Here is a 16,906-nt window from a genome sequence, read left to right as displayed (position 1 = left end):
TACTATGTATACTTTATTACTTTCATTATAGGCATCTAATTCCAATATTTCTGAACTTCTCTAAAATGTAGGATTTTTTACAGTATATATAATAAGTTAAATCTAGGGAAGAATTGTTCTTGCCATGCATATTGTCATAGTCCTACAGAATTTTTAAATTAGAGAAACATCTCAATGATCCTCTGGTTACAAAGAACAAGGATAAGAAAATAGTGACAGATTGTGCATGATTGGACTATCACATTCTCAACTTAATGGCACACTGGATCCTCAAATAGGCTTCTATCCCCAGTGATTCTGAGTACTTTAAGTAATTTTTCTTTTATTATATGTGTCCTACCAAACACAAGTACAATCTGAGCCTTGTTAGAGATAATACAAACATATTAATTTTCTAATATAATAACTTCTGAGATAAGACAGCAATCATCATATAAATACATCAGTGTTTTTTGGGAGAGATATTAGAAGTATCAACATGAACTTAATCCACTAATTTATTGATTAGGGAGAAATAAGAGATGATAGAATCCATTCTATTACTTTACTTAGTATCTACTTTTAAAACTCTCTCAAACATAACATTAAGATTTAGGCACTGGCCGGGCGCGGTGGCTCAAGCCTGTAATCCCAGCACTTTGGGAGGCCGAGACGGGCGGATCACGAGGTCAGGAGATCCAGACCATCCTGGCTAACACGGTGAAACCCCGTCTCTACTAAAAAAATACAAAAAACTAGCCGGGCGAGGTGGCTGGCGCCTGTAGTCCCAGCTACTCGGGAGGCTGAGGCAGGAGAATAGCGTAAACCCGGGAGGCGGAGCTTGCAGTGAGCTGACATCCGGCCACTGCACTCCAGTCTGGGCGACAGAGCAGGACTCCGTCTCAAAAAAAAAAAAAAAAAAAAAAAAAAGATTTAGGCACTGGTATAAGTTAGGCATACTCACCTAGAAAAAAACTGAATATTTTAACAACAGCTACTGCTTCATGTTAAACACATAATAATATTTATCTTGATTAATACTCCTGTAGCTAATATTGGAGTTGCATTAATGATGTTATATATCGGGTTCTAGGTCAACCCAGAAGTGTTGCAATACTATGCTCATTGTATTACAAAATGCTGGCTTTTTGTAATAACATCAGGTATTCCCAGATGTACCTATGTCATTAATTCGGAAATTCTCCACTAACTCTGAGGACTGTCCAGGTCATTCAGTGTCTCACGAGGATGTTAAAAAGGCACCAGAAAACTGGAAATAAACTGGCCTATAAGTGATAAATATTTTGTGCCAGCCTTTTCAAATAGTTCCTGGAACTGAAAGGATCATTGTTGGTTGAGTTTCATGATCTTATTATTTTAAGGGTCATTAATTATGTGTTATTTTCTTTTCACTGTAAGTGGCCTAAGTACTTCCATGGACCTCTTAAGGAATAAGAGAAAAAAACAAAAACAAAACATGATTCTCACCAATTGTAGGATAATTAGGTACCACATTCTTCTTAATAATCCCTTAAGCAAAATAAACAAAGAAAGCTGTGTCATTTGAGAATGTAAGAAAATTTCCAAGTTCTTAGCACTTATCTCATAAGAAGTGTCTGCATACTTATCTATCTTCTCTATTAGACTGTAGGCTTCTGGAAGGCCGGATCTGGTTGGCTTATTCATTCATTCATTCATCCATCATATATTCCTAAAATATCCACTGTGTGCCAGACTCCCTGCCAGGCACTGAGAATGCAACAGTAAGACCTCACAGAGCTGAGAGTTTTTGCGAGTGAGACGTTAATCCGGTAAGCACACCATCAGTGATATGGAGGAAAAGTACACGGCACCAGAGACTGTTATAACAGCAGAAGGGAGTACTACCAGGGAGGTCAGGGAAGCCTTTCCTGAGAGAGTAATATTTGGATTGAAGTTTGAAGGATGGATAGTTTGTTATGAGTGTGAAGGATTGAGGATATGAGTGTGATGTGTGAGGGTCCTTTAGTCAGGCGATAATTACAGCATGTGCAAAAACCCTGGGCAGAAAGGAATGTAACACATTCAAGAGGCAGAGAGAAGGCCAAGGAAGCTGAAGCAGCATAGGGAGCAGGAGAGACTAGGCTGGGACGTGAGGATGGAGTGGCCCATGGGGAATGGAGGGTGAAACACTAACGTGGCTAGGTTAAGAAATGTGCTTTCTATCCTAAAGGCATGGGAAGCCACTGAATATGCAGGAGTGTGATCAGAGAAGCGTGTTTTGAGAAGATTCGATAAGATCATCGTGGAACACGGTTGAGAGAGGCAGGAGGGGACTCAGAGAGAATGGTCAGTATGCTCCTGCAATAGTACAAGTGAAAGATGTTTGCATATTGTCTGGGTTCCGGAGTGGAAAGAGAAATAAGTCTTCATTTCCTATCCTCACATCTTGAGTGAATGCCTTTCACATGGCAGACATACAATACATGTTTATTGAATGAATGCATACAATGAATATCATTAAGGCATTCTATTTATTTTCACAGGTAAAAAGAAAGCTGTTAAGGAGTGCTGATAAGCACTGCCTGTGCCGCCCTCACTATTACTGTTGGACTCTTAGTTATCAGATGCTGCTTCCTCTAAAAATGATTGAAAGATTCTAACAGACTGTAATAGAAGGGCTGATGTATCCTCTAACTGCCTTGAAAATAGTAATCAGAATTTCTAGGTAGCAAAAGTCAGGGGAAACTCTGGGAATAAAAGCACTATTTCTTTAGTCAACACTGGGTCCTTGAAAATGGCCAATGATAAGGATATCAGTTGTCAACCTGCCTATGTCCTATTTATGTCCTACCTGGATTTCCAAAATTCGTTATGTGCAGCAACTTACAATCACTACCAAGCTTTTCAGAATTCAAACAGGGAAGTCTATATTTAAACAAGATGCTATTTTCTTTCTTTTTCATTCCATAAATTATTCTAATTGATTCATCAGAATTCTGTGGGTAATATGGCTTGTCTTCCTTTTCAAAAACCTTAAATTTTTAAACATAAAATAAAATGGTTCAAATGCCTCAAAAATAATAGATGAGGCATAAAAACACTATTATCTTAATTCCTGAATAGTGTCCCTCAATGCAGAAGAAATATTTTAAAGTAGATAACAGATAAACAAAAAATATAAAAGCCCAAGTTTTAAGAATCCTCATTTCATATGTCAGAAAAATATTTCAACCACAGGTGAGGTTTGGAGATATAATTACAACATGGCAGCCAACCTAGAATAAATATTTCATTACCCATCAAACTCTGCTCACCCAATTACTACCACTAGAACAAGTATTTTGTCTCTTCATTTATTTTAATGCTCCTGTCTTGTCTCCAGTTTCTGATATATTTAAGGTTAACGTGTATCTTTCTACATCCTTACCTTCACTGATCATCACAAAACTCAAGTATTTTCTTGCTAACCTCAACTTTCAATTCTGTCTTAATTTACTCTTAGGTTTAGGTCATGAAAAAATCTTTAAATGAAGATAGTACGGGAAATACGAGATAGTACTGGGAATATGTGAAGCTTAAATGCTTAAGACTTAAAGATTCGGCCGGCGTGGTGGCTCACGCTTGTAATCCCATTGATAATCAATGTATTTCCTGCCAGAATGCAAGAAAATGATAAAGGTAGAGTGAAAAAAATAGATTAATATGACCATATACAAACAAGTACTGCATATATGCTACTGGATCTCTCTGTTTGGAAAAATCCACATTGGCATAGCTGATAAATCAAAAAGTAAATAGTTGGGTTATAACACTTCGGATTCATTCTGGAAATGGGTGGATTTTAAAGGCTTTACTGTGTTTATTTTTGTGTGTGTGGTATGCAATGTTGGCTCACTGCAACCTCTGCCCCCCAGGCTCAAGTGATCCTCCCACCCCAGCCTCCTGAGTAGCTGGGACCAAAGGTGTGTGCCACCACGCATGGCTAATTTTTTGTATTCTTAGTTGAGATGGGGTCTCACCATGTTACCCAGGCTGGTCTTGAACTCCTGAGCTCAAGCGATCTGTCCACCTTGGCTTCCCAAAGTGCTGGGATTCCAGGTGTGAGCCACTGCACCTGGCCCTCTGTGTGTATTTTAAATGGCCAAGTCTCCTAGTTTAGTATGTAATTCATGTCAATAAAGTATAATAAGCTTTAGATAAATTAACAAAATCTAATAATTATAATAATACTAGAAATACCTTATATGTGAAAACTATAAGGTTACACTTTACATGGCACTTCAACATGAATTATTTCACACAAAATCGATCTCTAAGTTTATTAGGTATTTTAGCCCACTTTAACAATGGAAAAAATGCAGGTTCAGAGAATTTAAGTCCCTTGTGCAAATCATTCAGCTCGTTAAGTTAGAAAAATAGGACTTACAGCAAGGTTTTCTGATTCCAAGCCTGCTATTCTCTCTAGGATGTCATGTTAGCATCTACAACCCATAATATGTGAAGTTTAAATACTATACCAATACCCATAATATGTGAAGCTTAAATGCTTAAGTCTTAAAGATTTGACTGGGCATGGTGGCTCACACCTGTAATCCCAGCACTTTGGGAAGCTGAGGTGGGCAGATCACCTGAGGTCAGGAGTTTGAGACCAGCCTAGGCAACATGGTGAAATCCTGTTTCTATGAAAAATACAAAAAATTAGCCATGCGTGGTGGTGTGCGCCTGTAGTCCCAGCTACTCGGGAGGCTGAGGCAGGAGAATTGCTTGAACCCAGAGGCAGAGGCTGCAGTGAGCTGAGATCACACCACTGCACTCCAGCTTGATGGGCAACAAGAGCGAAACTTCATCTCAAAAAAAACAAAAAAAGACCTAAAGATTCTAATAGTTTGGCAAGTGTGTACTAGAGTATGTTTGATTAATAAAGGCTTCTTGAAATTTATATTTTTATAGGCAAATATCAAAGCAAATTTGAAATAATAACATACATTTTAATAAAACAAAAATGTGTAAAAATACGCTTTGAGATGTAAAAAAACACATACCAATTCTCCAATAATTTCCCCTTAAAAATAAAAATAATAGTATTAAAAGGCTAAGGGATGAAACCACAATGTCTAATTGAAATACTGGGACCCCATGGAGAAGGAGTTAATGTTAAGGTCTAGTTTTTCCCCCCTAACAAGCATGACAAACTGTATTACACATTTATCTTCAATGATCAAAATTAAATGATATATTTAACAAAAATGGAATTTCAAGAACAGCTGAAACGAATCCATGGAATGGAGTCTACATAGAGTTCCTTTGGAGATGGTTATAATTTGAAAAATGGCACAAGGGAGGCTCCTGGGCATGTTGGAAGTGTTCCATGTCTTGGCCTGAGCCATGATGAAACAGTTGTATATGCCTACACATTTTCATCAAGTTGTTCTTTTTATTTGCTTGTATGAGAGACAGGGCTTTGTTCTGTTTCCTAGAATAGAGTACAATGGTATGATCATAACTCACTGCTGCCTCAAATTCCTGGACTCAGTGATCCTTCCATGTCAGTGTCCTGTGTAGCCAAGACTACAGGCGTGTGCCACTGCACCTGGCTAATTAATTTTTTTTTCCTTTTTGTAGAGGCAAGGTCTCACTATGTTGCCCCAACTGGTCTTGAACTCCTGTCCTCAAGTGATTCTCTCACCACAACATCCCAAAGTGCTGGGATACAAGCATAAGCCACCACACCTCGCCAAGATGTTCTTCGGATTTTGTACTTCATGTATGGAATACCTCAAAAAAATTTTTTAAAGGAAATTATAGTGAGGTATAACAGGAAAAGAAGACTAAACAATAAGCAGGAAGTTAGAAATAGCACCAAAGAAAATATTATTAGGCTCATTAATCAGACCGCAAAAGGGCAGCTGATATGTATAATTAGCTAGTACTTGCTGCAGACAAATGGAGAATATTTGAATCCATTGTTATTCTGAGAAGGTTAAAGAGTATATGAAAATCCTGCCTGAATAAGCCCATGAAAATTTTTCTCTGTTGAAGAGAAGTGAAACAAAAGTCAGTGAACTAGAAATTATTCTAAAGATAACTGCCCCACTGATTTTTAAATAACTGAAATATTAATGTTAAAAACTCAGGCAATTTTAATGAAATATAAATTTTCACTACTATATTTAAGAGCATCAAATATTGGATATAATACTAGAAACCAAATATAGCAATAACCTACTATATCCAGAAACTATTATTTCTCAAAAAATGTAATGTGAAGAACTTATTTGTGCATATGTGTATATATGTATATATATACACACACACACACATATATATACACACCCATTCCTCAGTTCAACTGTGACTTTGTAGAAATGACTTAATTTTTTTAATCCTTAGCTTTTCCTGTAAAGAGAATTGAACTTATAATACCTCTAGCAATACATTCAATGTTTCATTACTAAAATCACCCCAACACTGTCTCAAAACCTAGAGAGCAAAGGGCTCACATTTTCTTTGGCAGTTTATAAAATCAGATGCAGGAAAGTGTGAAACACAAATTCCACCAGCCACTAGAGATTCTAAAGCCCCACGGCAGGGAAAATCTGCGGAAAGTGAGTGCCCACCCTGCATGGCTGTCCGGAAGCAGGTGCTCTGGAACATGGACTCCAGCTAGGTGAATTCTCAGAAACAAACAGAAACTGACTCTGGAGTGAGTGGTGCTAGAAAAGCCACTCTTGCCAAGTGAAGCTCCGAAGCTCCTTGGCTTCAGTGTCTTGACTATGACGTTCCAATGTTTGGAATGCAGAAGACATGCAAATCTGTAGTCAAGAGCATTAAAAAACATAAGTGCAGTTTAAAATTCTGATTTATAACAGCTCATTAGTTAATCTATCAGAGGTAACCAAACACAAATCCAAGGGCCTGGCTTTGTTTTGTTTTTACCCCTGAGATAAAATATGGCACAGCCTGCCATTTCCATTCATTTGCTCTTTAATAATAGCCTTTTTATTTTCAGTTATGCTTTGGACTAGTGTAAAAACGATAGAGTCCTCAATTTCACCATACATGATGCTATTCATGAACAACCTCGAGGACCTTATCTTGGCCTGCAACGACCATGCATGCAGCCATGCAAACATGCATCCATGCAACATAGCAGCACACAACACAGTGCAAAAACGGCAAAGAAAACCAAGTGATGGCCATGCTTGTATTTTTTCAAGGGTCTCCTTACCAAATAGTGAAATCCTATGCCTGACAAGAACTCCAAGTTTGCAGAATAGGCTGAAGACAAAAGAAAAACAAAAGAGAAAAGGGAAGGGGGAAGGGAAGGTAGAAAAGACAGGGGGAAATTAAAAAAAAAAAAAAAAAGAAAAAAAAAAAAAAAAAAAAAAAAAAAAACAGCTGATATATGAGCCGGAAAAAAGCAACATGATGTCACGCAGAAAGAATCAATTCTCTGAGCAGAATGTGGAGTAAAGGTATTAAAGAAAGAGTCTTTGAGTGCATATCTTTAACAAACATGGTTAAAAAAGCACATATTATAAGAAACCAAAAAAATTGAAAGCAAAGCTAATTAATATAAAAGCAATCTATATGAACCCCATAAGGATATAACTACTGAAAAACCACAAGGAAAAAATTTGGTTTTATCTGCCCAGATGTACCACTGAAACTCTGGATTTAAAAAATATTTTATATATATATATATATATATATTTTTTTTTTTTTACATTATTTTACAACAGAAGTATGGTGCTTTGGGCATACAATGTTAAGTTTTAATATGTTTCATTATTTGAAATCTCCTTCTTCCCCAACCTTGATCACACTCCTTACATAACATAAGCATCCAGTGAATTTGAATACAGTAAAGTAGGAACCGAATTTGAGCAACTGATAATCACTCAGAGGAAAGCATTACAGATGTGATAACTTAAAGTCTCTGGATACCAACAAGTTCAGTATATTTCTTATCTGCTCCAGAGAAGGTTCCTGTGTCTTTGAGTCCTTCATGGCAATTAGCAATGAGTCATTCCAAATAATGGCTGCCCACATTCAGCATTCAGCCTGACAACGCTGGTATCCACTCTCAGATCAGACCCTTGAACCTGGGAGATCCCTGCTATTTGTCCTTTCTTTTCACTGAGCCTCAGCTGGGTGGGATCCTCACAGGTCCTTATTTTGAGAAATACCCTTCACTCATTTCCATGCTCTACTCCTATCTACTCATCCCTCAAAACTCAGCTCAGTTTATTCTTAGAATAAACTCATTCAACTAAATAAAACGAAATAAACTCAATAAAATAAGGATGTCAGCATTCTGACATCCAGCCCTCCTGTACGGCTCCCAACCTAGGCTGCAAGAGGTCCATACCCAGATGCTCTCAGGGGCCATTTGCAAATCTCTACCAATACAAGTGACATTATTTTCACATCTACTCACACTCTTCTCAGCTCTCAGATTGCACAGGCTCTACCCAGCCAGCACCTACCCAAAAATATCTAACCTTGAAGATCCATTTGTAGAGTACCACCCACACTCAGCTTGATTTTTCCCAATAATGAGAACAGCTAAGTCCTCACTGACCATGTTCTCTTGCAAAACTCGGCATTAACAGCTGTGATCAAATGTACAGCTCCCCAGGACTAGGGATAGAGACCAGCCATGGAATACCATGAAAGTGGCTGATCAGTGGCAGGATGGGAAGAGAGGGAAGCAGAGAAGGTAACATTTGTGAGGTTGACCTCTTTTACAGTAAGTTTTGGCCATCACCCCTCACTTCTGTAACAATGTGGATTCATGTATTGGTGAAAATTATGTAGGCTATTTTGCAGCTTTTCCAAGAAAATGTTCACCTACAAATGTCTGAGTGAATCTGAGGTTTTGAGGAATTTCTTATCAGAACAAAACATTTTTAAAACAATGATCTATTCAAGCGGCTACTAGACATAAGATTAGACCTGAGGCCCTTGACCTGCATGATTTATCTTTGTGCTATAATTTTAAGACAATAAAACAGGAGAAACTTTGTCCACGTGCCCTTATCTACTGAGCTTTATGACTGACAGCTGTGCATGCTAACTCAGCGAGGGTCTTTTTTTCTAAAGCGAATAATTCAGTTTGGAACGGTACATAAGAGACCGTTTCTACTGAGCTTTACGGCTGACAGCTGTGCGTGCTAACTCAGCCAGGGTCTGCCTTTTTCGAAAGAGAATAATTCAGTTTAGAATATTCTTTGGATCCCTGTATTCAGATCTATTTTCAGTCATGTATTTTACCTATTCCTCTCGAGTATCCAGAGTGAAACATTCTGAGATATTCTTGATGATCCAGAATTTATAATGCTAGGATTAGGTTTCACCCAATTAATCCAAACCTAAGATGTTTTGCTATCATGGCAGACTGCTCTATGTTTCATTTATCAAATTATATGTAATGCCTGAACATCTGTCAGAGAAAAATGACTTGACGATCTCTGCTGATTCCTCACCACATGTGCCACCAGAGAGAAATACAGATATAGAAGGCAAGGTCCTCAAAGAGGGCACATCATACCTCTTTCCTTTCCTGCACAATCCACTTTTAGGGCATGGTATTCATAGAAACTATAAGGATTAATTATTATAAGCTTTGGCCTATACTTTCTCTAAAAAATATTTTCTATCATACTGTTGTCCCCTTTCTCTGCTTCCCTCATTACCAACATTCTCTGGAATTTATAAGGCATCCACTTCTTCAGCATTTACTCATTGTCTTGTACCGAAACACTCCTTTGCAGCTCACCAATGCCCCTAATCAGCAAAGATAGTAACCCTTTGTTTTCTGGAGTTCTGTCAACAGTACTTGGCATTGTTTATTACTTAAATCTTGAAACTCTTACCCTCCTTGGATTTTATAGTATTTTTTTTTTTTTGCTTTCTAATTAATCATTCTTGATGTTCTTCAAAGACCTATTTCTGAAAACCCTGTAAATGTAATAATTCTCCAAACATTGGTATTCAAAACCTTTTGTCTCTTTCTCTACTCTCCTTCAGTTTTATCTACTTTCAGAGCTTCAAGCATTATATATATATGTTCGGATAATCCCCAAATATGTCATTTCTTGCTCTAACCTCTCAATTAACCCCACATGCTAATATTTCCAATCTGCTGGATTTCTCCAGTTGAATGACCTGCGGGTACCTTCTACTCTGATAAATACCTGACCAAATGTAACCTCTTCTTAGAAACTGTTCTTTTTCTGAAATATGTTGTTTCTGTTCATGATACTAACAATATTCCAACTACCCAGAGTTGAAATTTCAGCACCAAGTTGGACCTCTTTCTACTTGCCATATTACTCATCACCAAGTCATGTTGACTTTCTCTCCTCCCGGTTTCTCACCCCAGCTCCTGTTTACATCCCTTCTATATTCCCAGCACTCTGTAGATGTCTCCACTGACACTCCTCACAGCTTCTTGTAGAGTTAGCTCTGTATGTATGTGCCTACTCAGCTGTACTTCCAAATTTATTAAAGTTAGGAACTGTCTTACTGTGTGTATATAGCTTTAGGCCTCAGACAGCATGCCGTACATAGCTGGCATTCAGAGATATCTGCTGAATGAGGCCGGGCGCAGTGGCTCATGCTTGTAATCCCAGCACTTTGGGAGGCCGAGGTGGACAGATCACCTGAGGCCAGGAGTTCACGACCAGCCTGGCCAACATGGTGAAACCGTATCTTTACTAAAAATACAAAAAAAAAAAAAAAAGCCGTGCATGGTTGCAGGTGCCTGTAATCCCAGCTACTCAGGAGGCTGAGGCAGGAGAGTTGCTTGAACCTGGGAGGCGGAGGTTGCAGTGAGCCAAGATCGTGCCACTGGACTCCAGCCTGGGGGACAGAGTGAGATTCTATCTCAAAAAAGAACAAGAAGAAAAAGACACATCTGCTAAATGGATAGGCGGGCAGCACCACCTATTTGAGGCAGCACTTCCAACACTATAGCCTGGGTTACTGTCTAGGCCTCCAAGTGCCTGCCATGGCCTCCCAACTCTCCCGCTCTCATCAATTATACTTTTGCTGCCAGATTGTATTTCCCAGAGGGAAGCTCTGATCATCCTCTCACTTAAAAAGCTTTAATAGCTTCTTAGTGTTAATGAATTCGGTTAAAAAAATTGTGATATAATTTTAAAAAGAAGATTCCTGATTCTGACAGTTAATATCCGTTACCATCTATATAACCTAGCTTTCCCCTAAATTACCAGCTTCTACATTTTATTTATGTAGTTATCTACATTTAGCAAATATTTTCCTTCCTTAATCTCTGACCTACAAATGGTCCAAGATCAACTTTGACTGGCTTGATTTCCATAAATCTCTCACCCCTCTATATCCATCCAAGGTGGTCTTACTTTACTTTGAATCCCATCGCACTGCCTGGCTTTCTCTTACTAGAGCTATACTCATATTCATGTATTTAGCTACTGCAAAGTATACTCCAGACATGACAGTACTGACCTTACATACAGCAAGTGCTCAGTATATAATAATTTCTTGTGCCAGGAAGTATCTAAACATCTCATGAAACATTGGTTTTAATTGTGGAAAAGTTAACTCAAACCCACACAACTATTGCTACTCACATCTGTTAAACACTTAAAACCATTATCATAGTGTTTATCATGCGAATGAAGATATGCTTATTTATTCATAATGGCAGGGCCAGTTTTCTACCTATTAAGTTTATACCCTACCAATATTTTTCTATACAAACAAATTAAGTCCTCTTTAAAAGTTGGGTTAATACTATTTGAGCATATATTTTATACTTTATCATGATCATTTTCCAAAAGTGTTAGATACTCATTTCCATCATGTTAATGACTGCACAGCATTTTGTACAGACATGAGCCATCATTTATCACTTCCTTATTCATATTTTCCTCTATGATTTTCTTTCTCTCTGAAGTTAAATTCTAGCTATGTTTGGCACTAAAGTACTGTAATAACATAAGTTACTTTTATTATGCACCTCATTTTCTATGTGTTGGAATTTTAAATGGCATATGCTCCTTTTTTTGGGAAATACCAATGGGATAAGCAAAATTTACCAACCCTTTTTCTATTAGTAGAAGTAAAACTGACGATGAAATACAGTCATGCATCGTTTAATGATGGGGATTCAGTCTGAGAAATACATCATTAGGCAATTTCATTATTATTCCCATAACATAAGTACATCATGGAATGTACTCACACAAATCTAAATGGTATATAGCCTATTGCTCCGAGGTTACATACCCGTGCAGCATGTGACTGTACTGAATACTGTAGGCAACTGTAACAAAATGGTATTTGTGTATCTAAACATATCTAAAAAAATTAGTAGAAACATAGTATTATAATCTTATGGGGCCATTATCATATATGCGGTCCAAAATTAATGGAAATGTTGTTATGTGGTACATGACTGTAATTAAAAACATTCTGGTGCAGTGTCATTAGAGAGAGGGGTAGTCTAGGGTCAGTCTAGAGCCCCTAAGGGACATCAACTGAGGCTAGCACAAAATAGCGATGTACCTCTGATTTATTCTATGAGGGATACAGAATTGCCCAAGGAAAATGGGCCAATTTTCTTTTTTGGTGTACAGTTCCATGAAATTTTTCCAGCTTTATAGAGGTATAATTAGCAAATACAAATCATATATATCGAAAACACACAATTGGATGCTTCTCTATATGCATAGTATGGGCTCAGTGAATAGTTCTAAGGGTAAGGCTGAAACTGAACGGAGATGATAAAACACAAGGCAGGAGAAGAGGAAAATAGCAGAATTTGCATCGATTTATTTGAATTTGTCTCTATTTTCTCTGATTTTATTTTATCTTTATATAACTGAGTGATATCTAGATTAACAACACCCTTGGAGAACAAAGTTCCTATTAAAAAAGGCTAACAGACCCAGGGAGGAGTAGGAGACTTCAACGTGTCCTCAATTTCATGATGTTTAAGGGTAACTTGGTGCCTTGGGATATTCTAGCTACTTGCGTGCACTCACAATCCACAGGGGGATCCTGGCTCAGAGTAGTGGATGTGTGTGCTTATGAAATGACGAGGGAGGAGCTGCTCTCCCTCCCAGTGAAGGTGGGAAGGAAGGCCACGTTCAAGTCGGAAGCGGGGGAAATTCACGTCATGGAAAGTAACTGCATTGCCTCTCTCCACGTGGCAGCAATTTGTGGAAACAAAGCATGCCGCTGGGATGGAGTCCTGCTGTTATTTTAACTATAATCAGTTTTATAGGAAAATTCATTTGAAGAAGTTTGAGGACATGTTTTATACTGTTGCAATCCCGTATCACATGACTGGCCACTTACTACTTGGTAAAATAGACAGTCAGTGAGAGGGATGAACTGAAAATTCCACTCCAGCTGCATTCCCCAGTGTTATGCAGTGCAGGAATCTTTTCACTTCTCCACCCTCTCACGAAGGCTGTATGCAATCTCATCTCACTCTGTCTAATAGGTGGAGACCGTACTGCCTTTCAGCATAGCATTAACGTCAAGTCCGAGGAAAGCCTGTATTTTCTCCAGTGTTCTGCTTTATGCCGTGTATTCACTTTTATAGAAATTTTGTTCCGATACAATCTAAAAACTTGGTCTGGCTTTTGGGCAATGTAATATTACAGAAGTAAACTTGCTCCGTAATTGACTTTCGTGTACATTAAATTCTAGCAGAAGTTTGAGTGAAAGGACCTGATCTCCCCAGCAGAATCACAACTGAGTCCATTCTGTTGGTTTAAACAGAAATGAGAAAGCATTGCTAAGAGGGGAAACCTTCAGAAATTTTGTAGGTATCTTTACTTCATTTTTCTTCCAACATTGGTCATTATTTTTAAATTAAATATGTATATTTGGGATTTTTTTCTGAACAATAAAGGCTGGCAAAAATATCAGATTTGTGGAAATGTTAAAGAAACTAATGTCAAAAGCACCATTTATCACAAATACTCATATGGTGATGCATGTCCAGCCTCTACATGTAGATTCTGAAATGAGTGATATTTTATCCTTCTATCCAGCATTACACTTAGCAGCAAAATATAAAGAAACTCAACATCTAGAACACATATCTTAACTCGTAAAAACTGTTTTCATCTAGTGTTTGCTTCCATGAAGACATGGACCAGGGAAATGGGCGGATACTCTCCATACAGTCCCAGGTCAAGGTCCTCAGGTTCTCTTTGCAAATGCATATACACCTAAGTCATACAACAGTGTTTATTTTTATAGCTGTTTACCTAGTCACCATTTCTTTCTCTTTGTTGGAAGCATGTCCTCCAGAGCAGAGAGGTCTGCTTGCTGCAGATAAGAAGTATAAACGATGGTTTTTGAAATACTGATCAATTAAAGGAAGAACGACCTGAAAGAAAGGAAAAGAAGACAGATCTACGTAGTGGAATCTTTCAGGGGATGAATGAGAGCTGAGGCTTTGGAGCAGTCAGAGTTCTGTTCACATGCAACAGGTCTCCTTATGTCCCTGCCAGGCACGTCATAGTATGCCTCTCTTAAATCTCACTCTACCGTCTCGAGTCCATAGCGGGGAAAGCAGAGTGTGGCAGGATGTGATTATGGGGAACAGAGCAAACCTGCAACAGTTTGGAATTATTCTTAATATTTTCTCAAAATGAAATATTCTCAATGTTTTCATATAATATAGTTCAGTGCCCAACAGACCCCAAAATAATCCATAGCTACCATATGTTGAGTCTCTACTATGTGTGAACATCGCAACTGATGATAGCAACTGCTCTGTAGGGTAGACGCCATCATCCCTGCATTATGGGTATTAAATGGAGAGATAGAAATGTGTGACTTACTGAAGGTCACATTACTACTTACTTGCCTACACGATGTTCTTTTAACCTGGCCTTTCTCAAAGTGCACTTTCCATTTCTATGCACATTTCGTCCTGCTGGCCTTGGGCCCATTCCTCCTCCTCACTCTGTCCACTCGCATCACCTGGCCTTGTACACACCAATCCCTCTGTCCGGCATGCTCTTCTGCACTCCACATCCTACTCACCCTGGTCCTCCTGTAGATCTCAACTCAGTGGTGCTTTGCTAGGTAAGTCTTAGCTGATCTCAACTAGATAAAGTCCCACATTCTGAGTTCTGACAACATCATTTGCAATTTTACATTGTACTTGTGGGACTTTGGATTAAAGTCTCTCTTTCCAGGAGCCTATGAGTTATGCAAAAACAAGAAACATTTCTGGGTTTGTTTTCCATTATACCCCTTTCCTGGGGTTGGGTCCAGAACTATTAACTGGTCTCTTCTGTTTGCCACTGAATCCCTAGTGCTAAGGACTGTGACGGGCCCATGGCAAGAACAAGATTGGCACTACCAGTATGCAAACTCAAGTCTATCTAAATATACTTCTTTTTCCTACCATGCGGTAGAGCACAGTTATATATAACAGGGACATCACCAGTTTTTATTGTTCTTCCTTGACAGTCGGGACATTGTCTGAATTTAGTGACTGGCACATAGTAGGCACTCAATATGGTAAATGAATGAATTATAGACTTAGTAGAAATTAAGCCACATTAAGCATCTGTAAACAGAGTCACTAGGGGTGCTGAGTAGATGGGCAACACATGAATGTATTTTAAAGGGATAATTAGAGGCCGTGAATACAGTATTCTGATAATTGGCTATCAAGTAAGATTACAATCTCACAGAGACCGGAGATACATATATGGATCTATCAATTGAGGAATCGCTAACTGTGTGCACCCCAGGACAAACTTTGGATCTTCAAATGATTGGAACAGACTCTGAGTGCTATATTGAATGGGAAGAAAAGACAATGGAAATGTGTTTTGCAGTAAAGAACACAATTTTGAAAACATACTACAAGTCAATATTCATCAATCAAAAAGCATGCTATTTTAGAGTCCACAAAAGTTGTATTTATAGCAAATTATCTGTAATCACTGAATGCAAGTACTTTAAGAGGAAACAGACAGCAGTAATTAGGTCTTCAGGCTCACAGCAAGGTGTCCCAAACAGGAAAGCTTACCTAGGGGCATTGTATATTCATGGTAATCCCTGGGCCATACCCTAATGCCTGACCCAGACTAGACACACAGTAAATACTGAGTAAATGAATTAAATCATTTGGAGGCTTTACAACTTTTCATGTCCATCCCTTTTTGACTGAAAAAAGTGATGATTTTTCCAGTAATATAGCAAATTCCTGATAAATCCTTATGAAACAAAATAAATAATAACAGCGGGATGTCCTTTGTATATAAACAATCTATCCTCTCTGATCTTCTGTAAAATGAGTAGGACTAAGGTCCCACAATAAAGATTCTATACTAAATGTTCTTATAATGGACCCATTTATGAATTAACAAAGACTTCCCTATTTATAAAAGCAATTCTCAACTAGAAATTTTAAATCATAACAATATCCACATGTTAACAAATAGATATTTTTATTCTATATCATACGATAAAACAAAAAAAATGCAAACTGAATTAACCTCAGATAGAATGAAGTCACTTGAAGAAGGAATATGGTAGGGAATGCAGAGTTAAAGTCTGACCAAGTATGCTGGGAAGATGATTCATGCAGTTATTTTCATGCCACAGAATATTTACGTGCAGTAAAATACATATTTGTAGACAAGTATGTTCTGCAAAGGGCAACGATCTAATGAGTAGAGGATGTAAACAAACATATTGAAGAAAAAAAACAAGATAGATTGTATACTGTACTTTTGCAAAGAACTTGATTTCTTGTTCATAAGGGAAATGCTCTCCTTTGCCTCTGCTGCCACCATCTGTAGATGTGAAGAGTTTTTAGGTAAATGCTGCACTGGAAACATTGCAAGATATTCATCCATAATGCAAAGGTTAGAAAGCATTGCTAAATGTATTATCCCACTACACTGAATGGAAA

The 16,906-nt window shown here is 38.0% G+C and overlaps 1 protein-coding gene across 13 annotated transcripts in view; it reads right to left on the bottom strand.

The window, feature by feature from the left end:
- The window catches only part of RYR2 (ryanodine receptor 2), a 785,691-nt gene that overhangs the window by 141,258 nt on the left and 627,527 nt on the right, over nucleotides 1-16,906 (bottom strand). For all 13 annotated transcript variants that reach the window (XM_021934115.2, XM_021934128.2, XM_021934136.2 and 10 more), the window contains 3 exons: nucleotides 16,723-16,787; nucleotides 14,235-14,356; nucleotides 7,190-7,239 (listed from right to left, as the gene is read on the bottom strand). In XM_021934115.2, coding sequence (XP_021789807.1) covers nucleotides 7,190-7,239; nucleotides 14,235-14,356; nucleotides 16,723-16,787 — 237 coding nt within the window. The remainder of the gene's footprint in view (nucleotides 1-7,189; nucleotides 7,240-14,234; nucleotides 14,357-16,722; nucleotides 16,788-16,906) is intronic.

Source organism: Papio anubis, chromosome 1 (genome assembly GCF_008728515.1).
Source record: "Papio anubis isolate 15944 chromosome 1, Panubis1.0, whole genome shotgun sequence".
Taxonomy (NCBI): Eukaryota; Metazoa; Chordata; class Mammalia; order Primates; family Cercopithecidae; genus Papio; species Papio anubis.
Note: the sequence above shows the minus strand (reverse complement) of the source record. Positions and strands in the feature narration are given on the sequence as shown.